General features: G+C 35.9%; 1 protein-coding gene across 3 annotated transcripts; it reads left to right on the top strand.

The window, feature by feature from the left end:
* The first annotated feature begins 7,271 nt into the window (after positions 1 to 7,271).
* On the top strand, positions 7,272 to 13,889 carry LOC113725064 (homeobox-leucine zipper protein ANTHOCYANINLESS 2). Of its 3 annotated transcripts, XM_027248038.2 has the most exons (10): positions 7,272 to 8,189; positions 8,352 to 8,575; positions 8,714 to 8,831; positions 8,932 to 9,615; positions 9,858 to 9,959; positions 10,076 to 10,288; positions 11,702 to 11,876; positions 12,025 to 12,386; positions 12,489 to 12,858; positions 13,474 to 13,889. In XM_027248038.2, the coding sequence occupies exons 1-10, from the start codon at positions 8,001 to 8,003 to the stop codon at positions 13,497 to 13,499; spliced, it is 2,463 nt and encodes an 820-aa protein (XP_027103839.1). In that variant the 5' UTR covers positions 7,272 to 8,000; the 3' UTR covers positions 13,500 to 13,889. The 3 variants fall into 3 exon arrangements, with proteins under 3 accessions (XP_027103839.1, XP_027103840.1, XP_027103838.1); XM_027248039.2 differs by lacking the exon at positions 13,474 to 13,889 and having other exon boundaries at positions 7,272 to 8,147; positions 12,489 to 13,381; XM_027248037.2 differs by lacking the exon at positions 13,474 to 13,889 and having other exon boundaries at positions 7,273 to 8,189; positions 12,489 to 13,381.
* Positions 13,890 to 15,020: the final 1,131 nt, after the last annotated feature.

Below are 15,020 nucleotides of genomic sequence, written 5' to 3'. Positions count from 1 at the left end.
AACGTATATTAAAAAATATGAACAAATATCACAAAAATATCTAAAGAAATATTAAAAACACTCCAAGTATAACTTGTTACCACTTCCTTCCATTTTTTTTTCGCCACTTCTCGTTAATATTCCCCTAATTTTCATTGTTCTCTTTCTTACCTTTCTAACCCAAACTTTTCATATCCCTCCAACTCATTTATCTCATACAAACTCTACCTTTCCTTCATTTTACCCTGCTTCTATCAAATTATGCAATTTCTTACCCAATTTCACAACCTATTTACCTTATATCATTTTACTCTCCATATATAATTATAAAGAATGATCAATTTTTCAACTTGCTCTTCAACAAATGAGTATGGGTATGCAGTTTTATTAACTTTAAATGGATAACCCAATTAAACTCATTAATTTGTGGCTATTAAATGGATAGATTGAAACTACCTATTTAGACCTAATTAAATTAGACGTGGATTCAAATTCATTAGTAAACAAATTTTACTAACTACAAATTCAATAATTATATTCTACTTTTTGCAAATGCATATTTAACGTTCTTTTCCTATTCTTTCATTTTTTTCTAATTTTTGTTAAATTTTATCCTACTCCCTCCCTCCCTTCCATCAAAGTTTTAATTAATTTATCAAGTCTAAATCGATTTCTTGCATTCACATCTAAATTATTTTGAGATTCTCGTAGAGTGACAAAATTAAAACTCCTTATGATCACCACTATTGGTTCTTCTGTGTAATTTTTTTAGGTAAAAAAATATTTATTAATGCAACGTGTTCTTATTTTTTGTTGATTACAATAATATCTTATTTTGTTGCCCAAAGAATATGGAAGAAAAAATAAATAAAATTTTGTAGTGGATTACAAATGTGTAAGATAACTAAAATCATGTAAAACTATATCCCATTTAACCCATATAAATCATTCATTTTGATCATTTCATCCCAACCCACAACTACAGCTCCTTTAACTTTACCCCATCAAACCCTATACTCCTTTTATTATTTAGGATTTATTATCTTATTTTATCCTTCCTGGCACTATATTCCAATCTTTCTATTCCTTTTATCATTTAGGATTCATTACCTCACTTTTTAAGTTTTTATTTTTTCAAATAAAGAGTTAGAATAATAGTCATGAAGGTAAAATAATTGCGTATAAATTTGATGAAATACTACTATTTTTTTTGTGACAATCATTCAAGATAATCGTTTAAAAAATATTTATTTTAAATTTTTTGATACACACTCCAAAAAACAACCAACTAAATGCTCTTTTTATTAATTTAAAATTCATATCAAAATTTTGTTTTATGTGCACTTTTTGATGTATACGTTAGGTGCAAAATTATCTAGATGCAGTTTTGAGCATGTAAAAAATTATCTACATGACATTGTATGTCGAAATGTTTATTTCATTGGTTGGAATTATCGTCTAATAGGATAAGTTTAAAGTTAAAAAAAACTAATTTAGTTTGCAAAAGGTAAAATGTTTAAAGAATGGCTATAATTGGATATGTCATCTGAATGTTTGACAAATCTACGTGTATATACCCGGAGGAACAATGCTAAAAAATTACTATATAACTGATTAAAAAATGGGACTAGTCACATTATTAATCATATTTGACAAATAATCTTATTAATCAAGGAATAAATGGGCTAAAGCGATAAAGTTGTAATGGGGTGAATGATTTAAACATGGGACTAATCAAATTATCCAAATTTATTTTATTTACTTATGGAAGGAAAAAAGGGTTAAAATTTGAAAACAAACTATAAATGATTTATTAAACACTTATTTTAAGCGGGAAAGAAAGTTTTAAATTTTAGATTTGAATTGTCATAGGATTAGTTGTAAATCATCCTATTTCAAACTTTTTAATTGAATTTATATATTAAAATAAATAAAAAATCTAGAAAAAAAGCATAGGAGATTTGAAAGCCATCCAGGAGGCCTCAATTAAAACCTTCCCTGCAATACATATAGATATAGATTATCTAAAACGTCCCCTATTTTTTATCAAATAAATTTTTTGTGCCTCTTTTTTAAAATATTGACTTTAAATTCCTTACAAATTCAAATTTAAAAAATTTGATCCCTACTAAAAAATGCCAGATCTCACTTTTTAGTGGCAAGAATGAATATAGATTATGCCAAATTTCACATTTTTAGAAGAAAAATAAATATAATTCAGGTCAGATCATATTTTTAGCGACAAAAATAAATATAGATCAGGTTATTTGCTTAACTATAAATGAGATATAACTTTTGTTCTCCTTAAAAAATGATCATGTGTGGATTACGTGATAGATTCAAGGTAAAAATGATCGAAAACTTATGGTGAAACCAAATTTTTTCGATTTGACTTTGTAAGAGATGTAAATTTACTATTTTAAAAGTAATGGATGAAAAAATTTATTTGACGAAATGTGAATAATGCTTTGAACAAATTTCCTCTTGATTTACATATGTCCCTCCTTACAATTGAAGTTATACGGTGCCTTTGTATCTCACTATATCGGAACTGCGAATCCATAACTTCATTTTCCTAGCTATTCAGAAAAAAGGGGAAAAAAATAAAAAGAAAGGGAAACGTGTGGTAAATGCTTTTATCTGTACCTAGGCATTGGGAAGCATTTCTAGTTCAATTTTTGCCACACAATGGAACCAATGGAGAGCAATGTCAGAATTGAAAACTCATCAATTGACAAACAAGGAGCAAGTTAGTGTTATCAGATAATCAACGTGAACCAAATCATCTGACTTGGCCACGACTAGGCACTTTAAGTGCTTTTATGAATGGAAGGTTAAGGATTCAAATTTTATTTTTTATAAATGCCATTCAATGTGGCTTTCTTTTAAATCCTGGCTCGATAGTGATTTATTCTCCTTCAATGATATAGTTGGATGCGTTCTCTTCTCCATAAATTAGAAATAGCTGTAAAGAAGTAACTATTGACAAAAAATAAAAAAATAAAAGATGATCGACCATGTATTTCTCTCGAGTGATCGAGCTTAAATATGGTGTTATTAATGATCAACCGTGCCTTTTTCTCGGGTGAGCTTTACATTTTAAATATAAGATTACTAGATCTTCCAAAAGAGATTAGTGGAGGACTAGCAATGGTTGGTTTAGCTAGTTAACAATCAATAGTGGATATTCAAAAAGTTTACGTTTGAGACAGCCATTAGATAGATCATTTTCTTGTATTAGCAAATTTAGATGCATAAAAAAAAAAGATTTAGATACATAACACATAAATTTCATTCAAATTTTAAAATTCACTTTTTTCTTTTTTAGTAAATTTGACATGCATTACACTCACTAGTATAAGAAAAAAATATTTACACTATGGGTGCATGAGAGATTAATCCATTTGTTAGTGGAAGAGACAATTCTACACACGCAGCTTCAGACATATAAACAATTGAACAATTAGGAGGAGGAAATTATGACAGATAGCTAGTTACCCAGGCCAAGAAAAGTACAATGAGCATAAATTGATACAAGAAAAAGTGGGAGTACCCAATACCCTCCCAAGTCCCACCCCAGCATTATTATTTACGCAGTAACATGCATATCCCTACTCCTTTCCCACTCCTACCCCCAGTCAGTCTACGACTGTAATCGAACCCGATCTATTTGAAATAAGTTTAACAAGTCGGATTCGAGTATCTAATAGTAAGGCTCAAGAGAACTTTAAGAGCTCTCCTCCCATCATTGGATCTATTCCAGCGATTATAATATTTGTGCAATATTTCAATTCAGTGTTATAAGTCAATTAATTATCAAATACATATAATCTTTTCAATTCAGTTGCTTAATACTTTCAGCACTTAATTTTTAAATTACAAAATTCATATTTTAGACTTTAACTTTATCAAAAGGGATCTACTTCTTTTGAAGTATGCCAAGCATAAAATGCGCAATGTATAGTAAACTCCAAATATGTGGCACGTACAACATCATGACATTTATGAATCACTAAAAAATTTGGCGAGACACCAAATAGTGAAGGAAGACACAGGCTCGGACAACTTTAATTGGATCACCAAATATGGCAATATTAGGAGGGAAACTGAGCATGTATATATTGAATTAGATTATATCTTACCTTATTGGTAAATCCCGAGTGTGAACCTGCATGTGGATATGATAGCTTGATGAGTAATTAAATCAATAATCACTTACAATTGAGCTCAATTCCTCATTAAAAGTACACTAACTGAAATCTGTTTCATTATAAATGAGCATGAGCACGAGGAGGAGGAGCTAACATTAGTCCACGCATATTGATTTTTTCAATGTATTTCTTCATTAATTGACGCCCTAGTCATTGAATTCTCCACAACATCTCAACACTACTTCCTTTGTTGGGATCTAATTTTGGTTTGTTTTTCTAAACATCGTTTCAGCAGATGCTCTGATGGAACTAGTTTCGTTTATATAAACCTGCAGTTGCAGGATAATCAGCTTAGAACTAAATGCTAGTAGGTATATTTGTTGCATGCATGAGATTTTTTGTTCCATTTTCTTTTGGATAAATGGTTGGATGGCAACAGGGCGAGATTCAGCATTCTGTGCATGCATGGGCGGCGATAACTCGAAAAAAAACTAAATATACACAAGATAATTATAATTACACACAGGGTGTACTGCGATGTAGCAGTCCAACTGGACGGACCAAAAAAAAAAAAAAGGAAGAAGAGAGAAGGAAATGGAAATGTAACATCCACCAACCCAAAACAAACAGAAAATGGAATTACTTGGAATGCGATGGGAGAGGCTAAATTGCAGACAAAAAGGGTGTATGTAGTATGGGCAGCTGTTTTATGCTAGCTAGGGAAAGCAGCTAGCGCTGGAGAAGGAAGATGAAAGCCCCTAGAATCGTAGCCAGTTTAGTCGCAGTCCCTAACCCTAAATATTGCGAGCATCGAATTCCCTCCATCAATGGAAATTCCATTTGGGTCGGACCATTCTAGCGAAGTCAAGTCTCTATAATCTCTCTACCCTCCACCGTCGGTCTAAGAAGCCCCGGTTCACAACTTTACCTGCATAATAATATATATACTCTCAAACTCCATCAGGGTCGTCGTTTTACCAGTAGAACCTAAATAATATAATACTAGCCAACAATCAATCAAGACTTAATAAATTTTTTTGGCGTGTGATAGATATAGCCTTCAAGCGTTGGCATTATTTCAAGGTACGTTGGAACATCGATGCCTAAAGATAATTTTAGAGTTCGGATTTAATAAAATAACCCAAAAAATCTTTAAGAAATGAAAGTTATATAGTAATTAAGAAAGAAAGGGAGCAGTTTGTCAATGGCTTGGTCTAATTCTTCAATTTTTAACTTGACCTGTTGACCACCGCCCCAACCACTAACAGATTGGAGCTAACAGAAGAAGACGTTAGTAGAGAGAAATCCTAACGTCTTCTCTTCTGTCCGTGTGGGGGTTGACTCGCTCGCTCGCTCGCTCGCTCGCTCGGCTGAAGATAATTACAAGTAATAATAATAAATAATAAAAGTCCTCTCTTTAAGGTTCCCCACAACTGTCCAGCCGGACGTGTCAACTGAGGAGCCTCTTCCAAGTACCCCAGCCGAAGGCTTTGGACATATATGGAGAGATTTGATGACTTATATGGAGAGATTTGGCGACACCCCAAGTCCAGTCGAGTGTAGAGTCAATCGCACGCGCGCTACCGGCAGTGATATTAGCCACGCGTGGGGCGGACATTTCGATTTCGAACGTTGTCTTTGCCTTGTGGTTGTGGAAAGGAAAACACTAAGCATAATCATCTCACACATTTATTGAAAATATTTGTGCTAGATTTGCCACTCTCGAAGATATGGTCTCAATCATGCATGCAATTAAATTACTTACCAAAATCCTAGTCTCCAAAGAATATTTAGTCCTTGAGAAAAGAAATTACTCACGCGGACAATTTGTACAATCATAATAATAATAATAACAATAGTAAATGTATTTCATTCATATCTATATATGACCTAAAAGAAAATCTAAGTGAAAATGATAAAGTTTCCTTGTATGCGTGCCACTAAGCGGTCAATAAATAAGGTGTGGAGGGAATAGAACAGATGCAACGTTACAAAGAAGAACATCCTATAACTTAGTGAGTAGTAGGGGGTGAAAGAGTAGCCATAGCCATAGCCACGGCAAGTTTAGCAGCTGAGTTACGAGTATCCATATCCAAAGCCTTTCTTCTTCTCTCCATATCCAAAAGCCTCTTAGGTTTGATTCTCTCGACAGCATTAAAACCATTCCCTGTCCGTCTTCTTCATTCGTTCTTGCTTTTTTTTTCCTTTAATTTCTTCTTTATAATAGGGGGGGGGTTTCGATTTCATCAACGAGTCGGGACTTGGAAATTCGTTCTAAACAAATACTATAAACCTAGCATTGGACTAACGTGCGCCATTGCCATTGGAGTCACTGCTGTAAGTAAGTCAGCTCTTAATTTAATAAAAAGAAAGAAAAAAAACCTATCCTTTACTCTACGCTATAAAATCAAACCCATTCAATTTATTTATTTGTTTATTTATTTATTTTTTTACTAACAGTAGATTACTCATTTTCTTTTTGGTAAAAATAAACAGATCCCAACGTATATCAGCAGCAATTCAGCATCCAGAGAGAGAGAGTCGGAACGCTGTAAAAGAGAGACACACAGACTCAACTCCACTCCAAAGGTCCACGCGAATCTCAGACTTTGTATTCATCCCTCAATCTCTATGTCTCGTACTCTCTCTTTTTTTTTTTTTTTGGTACACAAGTACATCTTACACATCCAAAAAACAAGCACGCTTTTTACGCCTTCTATTTGTGTAAGAAAAATACCACTCCCCTGTGGTACTCGGTCAACAATGTTTTTCTTTCTTTTTTTTTTTTTTTGGTTGCTTTGGATTGGTTCCGTGATCTCACAAGGAAACAGGAAAAGAAACCCCGATAACTTGGTAATGGAGGATAAAGCCGAGCAGTAGTCCAAAAGAGAAGAGGGGGAGAGGGAGAGAGAAGAGAGAAGGAGATTAAAAAAGAAAAAAAACAGAAGAGGAGGTGGAAAAAGGGGAGGGAAGAGTCAACTGGTCTTTTTCATATTCTTGGTTGCATTCATTTTGTAAGGTACCGAAAAGTCCACATTTTTTAATGGTTTTTTTTTTCTAAAAAAAATAAAAAAATAAAAAATGAAGTTCTGGTGGCTTTTCACCTTTTTTCCAGTTTTCTTGTTTCGCTATCCATGCTCTTTTAAAACCTTTCATTTTCTACTTTATGCTTTTCTACAACGCCTTTACGGGGGCACAGGGCCAGGGGGCAGGAAGGAGGGGCCTTTCTTCTTCATCATTACAGCTAAGGACTGAGCAGGAGTCAAACCAAAATCCCAAATCTAGGGTTTTCATGTTCTTCTTCAAACCTTTCACATTTGCCATGGGAGACAGGGGAGGGTAAAGGGTTATTAGTAGAATAGTGAGAGTAATAGTAGTAGTGTGAAAGGTGCAATAAGGTATCTTGGTTGTCTTGTACCAACCCGTTTGGCTGTTCTTAAATTTTGTGGGTTTTGGTTGGTGGGTTGAGTTGATTTTCTTTTCCTTTCTTTTTATTTATGAAGTATTCGTAGAACGTGGTCCAAACACGGTGCAACTCAAGTGAATGCTGATACGAGTAATTTTATGGTGGTAGACATGGATTAGAATATGAGATGGAAATATTTCTCCCTACTAGTTTATGGTGCTTTGTTACTTAGTCCCCAGTAGTGTGTCTGGGTGTCTGTGTGTGAACTTTGATGTCAAAGGAAAGATGAGATCATGATGGAGAAAATCTAGGCAAATACCATTTTCAAAACGATAGCAGAAGATTTTGGCCTTTTCGGTGAGAAAGTTTGAGTCTTTCTTAAGCATCAAAAGAAAGAAAAAGAAAAAGGAAGCTTTCTTTCTTCTTCTTCTTCTTTTCATTGTCAATCGCACCCGTTTCCTTTCATGAGTTTTGGGGGTTTCATTGGCGGTGGTAGTAGTGGTGGTGGTGGTGGGGATGCCGGATTAATGATGGCTGATAATCTGTACAGCACCATTCCCACTTCTGCTTTGGCACACACTCAGCCGCATATGGTCTCTCCTCCTCCTATGGTCCAGCCTATATTCAACTCCTTGCCTCTCTCCCTTGCCGTTGTATGCCATTTCTTTCTGTCTAATTCGTATCTGTGTATATGCATGTTTGCATGTATTATCAATATAATGGATGAAATTATTTTTGCCCTTCAAATTGTTTCCTTCTTGGTTATAGTTTGATTGATTAATATGGGGAACGAGCTTTAATTTACTTAAATGCAGAAACCCAAGATGGAGGGTGCTGGAGACATGGGTTTGATCGGGGAAAATTTTGGACCTGGAGATGCGGACAAGTCCAAGGAGGAGGAGTATGAGAGCAGGTCTGGGAGTGACAACATTGAAGGGGCATCAGGAGATGATCAGGACACCCAGGGAGACAAAGCTTCATCATCTGGGAGAAAGAAATATCATAGGCACACTCCATTTCAAATTCAAGAGCTGGAAGCGTGAGCTCATTTTATACTAACTGTCTAAATTTTTTGTCTTGTGATTTGTTAGTGGTGAATAATAATTATATTAGATTTGACACAGACGAAACTTGGCTTGTCTTTTTATATGTTTTTCTTTCTGGTTAAATATTGTAGTTCCTTTAAGGAGAATCCCCATCCTGATGAGAAGGCGAGGTTGGAACTTGGCAGGAGACTGAACTTGGAAAGCAAGCAGGTGAAGTTTTGGTTTCAGAATAGAAGAACCCAGATGAAGGTAACTTTCACGGATTTTTTCTTTGCTTCATTTCCATTTTTTTCATTGCTGAAATTTGTCTCATGGAAATATCAAACTGAGCATGTCTTGCATTCACTAGACTCAAATGGAACGCCATGAGAATAACATGCTGAAGCAAGAAAATGACAAGCTTCGAATTGAAAATATTGCAATGAAAGAAGCTATGAGGAATCCAGTTTGCAGCAATTGTGGTGGCGCAGCAGCTCTTGGAGAGATTTCTATCGAGGAGCACCATCTTAGGATTGAAAATGCTCGTCTGAGAGATGAACTTAGTCGAATTTGTGGCCTGGCAAACAAATTTTTGGGTAGGCCATTGTCATCCTTGGCCAGTCCTATAGCCCCAGGCAACTCTGATTTGGAGCTTGCGGTAGGAAGAAATGCCTTTGCAGCCTTAAGTTCAGTTGGCACTCCAGTGCCGATGGGCCTTGATTTTACTAGTGCAGTTACCAATCCTTTGCCCATCCTACCTACCATCAGATCTTCTATGGGCATGACGAGTTTTGATGTGTCAATTGACAAATCTATGTACCTGGAGCTTGCTGTGGCAGCAATGGATGAACTCTTAAAGCTGGCTCAAATTGATAACCCCCTCTGGTTTAGAAGCTTGGATGGATTCAGTGAAGCATTAAACCTTGAGGAATACAACAGAGTATTTCCTCCTTGTGTCGGCACGAAACCTAGTAATTTCATAACAGAAGCAACAAAGGCAACTGGAACTGTAATTATTAACAGCACATCTCTTGTGGAAATATTAATGGACCCGGTAGGTCGTTCACTTTTATTGCCATAATTAATCTGCTTAGTTCTGTTCGAGTTATTTGTTTCAATCAAACAGTCATTATTCTCTGCCTACAAATATTTACCTGATTTATGCTACATATGGATTTATGTACATGATGGTTTCTGCTTCTCGGTTTATTTAATTGCTTCTTGTAGTTTGCATATTTGTAAAAAACTAATGTACTTGTATTTCCCTATGAATATTTTTTCTGTTTTATTCTTCAGAACCGGTGGACCGAGCTCTTTTCATGTATGATTGGGAGAGCCTCTACTATTGATGTGGTTACGGATGGCACGGGGGGAACAAGAAATGGTGCTTTGCAACTGGTGTGCTATTTCTTCTACTTTCACTTGCATATATCCCTCAGAATGGAAAGAATCTCTTCTTTTCTGCCCTCTTTTTGTTAATTGCTAATGCCAGAATTTGGTTTGGTATCTGTTAGATGCATGCTGAGTTCCAAGTTCTTTCACCTTTGGTCCCTGTTCGTGAAGTGAAGTTTCTCCGGTTTTGCAAGCAGCATGCTGAGGGTTTTTGGGCTGTGGTTGATGTTTCTGTTGATTCCATCAGAGGAGGGCCAAGTGCACAAATATTTTCTGATTGCAGAAGGCTCCCCTCTGGCTGCATTGTGCAAGATATGCCAAATGGTTATGCCAAGGTAAATAATGACTAGAAAATCTTCTTTGTCACCAATCTTTTAGTGCAATTCATTTCAATGTGTTTGTTATGTTTTTTGGCTGCTTATTTGCTTTGTGTTTATGATGTACATGAAGATGACATCATGCCAATGGAGTCCCACCAGTTCCAGCTTTTGGTTCTGAGATGTTTTACATTTTCAGAACCTTCTGAGTCTGAACTGATAGTAGTCCAATGCCTTCTTGTCTTCAAATGCTCGAAATCTTGGTTACTATAAAATACTGATGAGATAGTTTTGTAATGTTTTATGTGATAATAGTCATCAAATCTCAAAGTTTGGGTTCTTAGTGTCTGCTGAATTAGTCGATTGCCAGTTGGGAAATGTGTGAATCAGGGTATCTGGATTATAATAGTGATAGAAATCTTTGCTTCTACTTCTGCTTGATGAATATATTAATGTTAAATGAAAGGCTAATGTCTTGAAGCTTGCATATTCTGTTGTATAAATATACACGCAATGCCTCTCTCTCTCTATATATATATATAGAGAGATATATATATATATATATATAGAGAGAGAGAGAGAGAGAGAGAGAGAGAGAGAGAGAGAGAGAGACCTGCATCATGGAGATATGCATTTACACATGCACAGAGATCTTCTTTATTATCAGGAATGATGTATTATCTGTAAAATGTCTTCTATTCTAGTCTTGCAAAGGCAAGGTATATTATCTATTAATCTTGGTAGACATATATATATTGGAATACAAATAAAAGAGTAGTTCCTTTTTTCCCTTAATTTGCATTTAGTGATGCAGCTTTTTCTCAATTGAATGTAACTTTTGTTGCTTTTGTTGCAAATCTTGGTATCACCCTTATGATTGACTGCACACTTCCTCTTTCCGTGGAGCATGTGTTTACCGATAGTTTATTTCTTCTATTTGTGGACTTTCAAAAACTATTTTTGCCATATTCTTATCGTAGCAAGTTTTGTTGCTCTCTCTCTCTCTCTCTCTCTCTCACACACACACACACATGAGTGGTTGTCATTGAATGAATAAGACTTGCTTATAGAAGGAATAGTGAGTTGCTACAATTGACAAGTAATCAAGTGACGATTTACAAAGGAAAGCAAGCAAGGGTCTGGTCTTAATCACTACCACTTTCCTTGGTCATCCTGATGAGGACCTTATGTTTTGTTCCTTGATATTGGCTAATTTTATAGACATACTGCTGGTTATATCTCATCTTATAAGTCAAACTGTAATGCATTTCCTCAATTTTCCAATAATATGACATCACCTCTTAAAAGACAAGAAACGCATGGGCATATGCAATATCATCTCAAGTTAATTCTGACATGCTATGTCTATGATCGAGTGCTTTCACCTGGTTGGAAGATCTATATTATATAACCTTCACAAGTAAATTGCAGGTCATCTGGGTTGAACACATGGAATATGATGATAGTAATGTTCACCAATCTTACCGGCCCTTACTTAGGTCAGGCTTGGGCTTTGGTGCACAAAAGTGGGTTGCCACCCTTGAGAGACAATGTGAGTGCCTGGCAGTCATAACGTCTTCAACCGTCCCTGGTGGAGATCATGGAGGTCCGAGTCCTGTTCTCTATTATTTTTTTGTGAATTCCTATAGCTACGATTTACTGCCTATTCTCTCAAGGCGTGGCCGTTTTTTAGTCATGTACTTGTGACGTTATAACTGCAAGTTTTGAACCTGATAGAGCTTCATTTATGACAGTAATTAGTCCAAGCGGTAGGAGGAGCATTGCGAAGCTTGCACAACGCATGACTCATAACTTCTGTGCTGGCGTGTGCGCAACAGTCTACAAATGGGAGGTTGTCCAAGTTGGAAATGCAGATGAAGCAAAATTGGTAATGCGGAAGAGCATGGGCAACCCAGGTGAGCCTCCTGGTGTCGTGTTGAGTGCCACATCTACCGTTTGGATGCCCGTGTCAGAGCAGCGTCTCTTTGACTTCCTACGGAATGAACAGACGAGGTCCCAGTGGGATGTCTTATCCCATGATGGTGCCATGCAACAGATGTTTCACATAGCTAAAGGCCAGGATCTTGGCAACAGCATCTCTCTTCTTCGTTCAAGTGTTAGTAACTATTTTTTTTTCATATGCCTATATAGAACTGTTTAACATATGAAACTTTTTTTTATTGCACCTCATGCAAATTTGGTTTCCTTAATCTCGCAGGCTACGTCTCCAAATTCAAATCAAAATGGCATGCTGATCTTGCAAGAGACGTCCACAGACGTGTCGGGATCTCTGATAGTATATGCCGCGGTTGACATACCGGCAATGAATGTGGTGATGAGCGGGGGGGATTCTTCTTGCGTGGTTTTGCTGCCATCAGGTTTTTCAATAGTTCCAGATTGTTACCCTGACTCAGCCGGGCCTAATAGCTCCAGTGGAAATTTTGGGAAAGAAGCTACTGCTGGTGGCGGCAGCAACGGTTGTTTGCTGACAGTTGGGTTCCAAATATTGGTGAACAGCTTGCCAGCATCCAAGCTGACTTTGGAATCCATCGATACCGTGAATGCCCTGATTGGTCGCACTCTTCAAGGTATCAGATCTGCACTCGAGTGCAGTTGACTCGGCCAGCGAAATGTGCGAGTGCTGCATGGTGTAAAAGCATAATTAAATAGCCATTTTCTTTTTTAATGGGTTTGTCTCTCTTATTGGGTGATAATGAAAAGATTTGTTTATTTAAACGAGAGTGGGGTTAGGGTGTTGATTAGAATTGGCACAAAAAGAAAGGGGGTTCGAGTCAAGAGCGAACCTTGGTAAATCTTGACTGGTTTTCTTGAGATAGTATTTTGTTTCAATGGCTAAAGATAGAATGGCGTCGTCTCCGTGGTGGACGGTGGTTCGGGTATTGACTCGGATGGCCTATTGAAATACTAAAGTCAGCTCTCTCTCTGTCTCTCTGTATTTGTCAGTGGTGCATGTTAGTTTGTTGAATAGGGTTACATTACATCACATATACATATACTGGCTGCAGAATTGTCTTCTTTTGTTATATTGCATGCACATTTCTCAAACTTTTGGGGTAATGAATGATAGATACTACAATTTTACTGTGTCAATTGTTTTTCGTCCTTTGAGGGCAGGCTTGCTTTTGAGCTATCTTCTTATTTTGTTCCTTCTCTCCTTTTTTTTTTTTTTTTTTCCAACACAGGGAGTATCTCGGCTTTGTTGGACTAATCTCCCCATATCTGTGCACTCGCCTCTCAATAATACACAAGCGGTAGAGAAATGATTCGAACACATGATCTCGAGACTTAACTAGGCTGTCACGAGATCATCCGAGTCAACCCCGAGGGACTTCCTTCTCTTCCATTTGCTGGCCTAACTAATACTCCTATGTTTATCCTAGCAAAGCCAAACCTTATACTAGCACAATCTTTTGTTAAATGCCTTCAGCATACAACTGCTTCTTGTTGTACCCGCTGCCATTAAGAATGCTTCTAGTAATGGCATAGGGTTATTAGGTTTATAGCGAGGCCCAGGTTGTATGTTGTAGTCCCCATTTATCAATGTAGGTGAAATCAGACGGCGGCAATCTCCATAAGAACTCATTTATCATGCAAATTGAAGTTAAATATATTAGTTTTTGGACTTTTCTTGAAATGGGAATCAGTTACTTCCACTAAATATTCATCTAACCTACTATATATATGTACACACACTAACAATTACTATCTTCTCTTGCATTTAGATATTTTTCTTATTTAATCTTGCTTGCTTTCCTTAATGTTTATTTTTTTTTCTAATTAAATTTATATTTTTAAAAATATAATATTTGAAATATATATTAACAAGTGCCCTATGAGTACCAATTAAATAAACCGTTGAGGAAATTAGGGAACAATAAGTGAGTTTGAACTAATTCTAAATTAGACTTACAATCCGAACATTTTGTGAGCTAGGTATGAGGTTTATATTTATCAATCTGAAATTTATAACATGAACTTCGAAAGTAGTACTAATTATATGGTCGAATCTGAGTTTATTAAAACTCATTTAAGATGGCCCAATTGACAGGCCTAGTTTGAGTACGTGCTCTTAGTGTTAGAAATACGCGACGGGTTGCAAATTCAAAGATATGGACAGGCCCAGGCTAGTTGATGGGCTTACTAGGTTGAGTCTTCTAAAGAATTTGCAGAAGACTGAAGAATTAACACCGTCATATACTCAGCCAGTAACTCAAACATATTATGCAAAACATATAGTAGTAGTATTAAGCAATACCACGTTTTCATTTTGGTTCTTCTGATCTTCCTACGCTGGCGTTGCAAAGCACTGCTGTATTTAGCAATGTTGTTAAACTCGAATCAGACAGTGACTCGATTAAACTACTGGATTAGGGGTCAATTAATCGGATCGATCAGATCATTTTCAAAGATCCGTTGACGTTGTCATGATATTATAATTATTCTATATTTTTATAAGTTTCAAAAATATTATAATTAAGTTATTGGTTATATTTGGCCAACCATAGAAAATATTTTAAAAATATTAGACTTGCAATCAAATATACACCTAATTATATATAAAAATGTAAATTCGGGGCTAAAATATATCCATTCTCCAAAACTACTTGAAAATTTAAATTAAAACAAATTAATGCAAGTTGGAATCACTGATACTAAATTGATAAGAACATAGAAATGAAAACATTTTGATTTAGGGATCATTCAAGAAAATGAGTGATTTTGATATTTA

The sequence above is a fragment of the Coffea arabica genome, chromosome 2c (assembly GCF_036785885.1).
Source record: "Coffea arabica cultivar ET-39 chromosome 2c, Coffea Arabica ET-39 HiFi, whole genome shotgun sequence".
Lineage (NCBI taxonomy): Eukaryota > Viridiplantae > Streptophyta > Magnoliopsida > Gentianales > Rubiaceae > Coffea > Coffea arabica.
The sequence above is the reverse complement of the archived record's forward strand: the minus strand, read 5'-3'. Positions and strand labels throughout refer to the sequence as shown.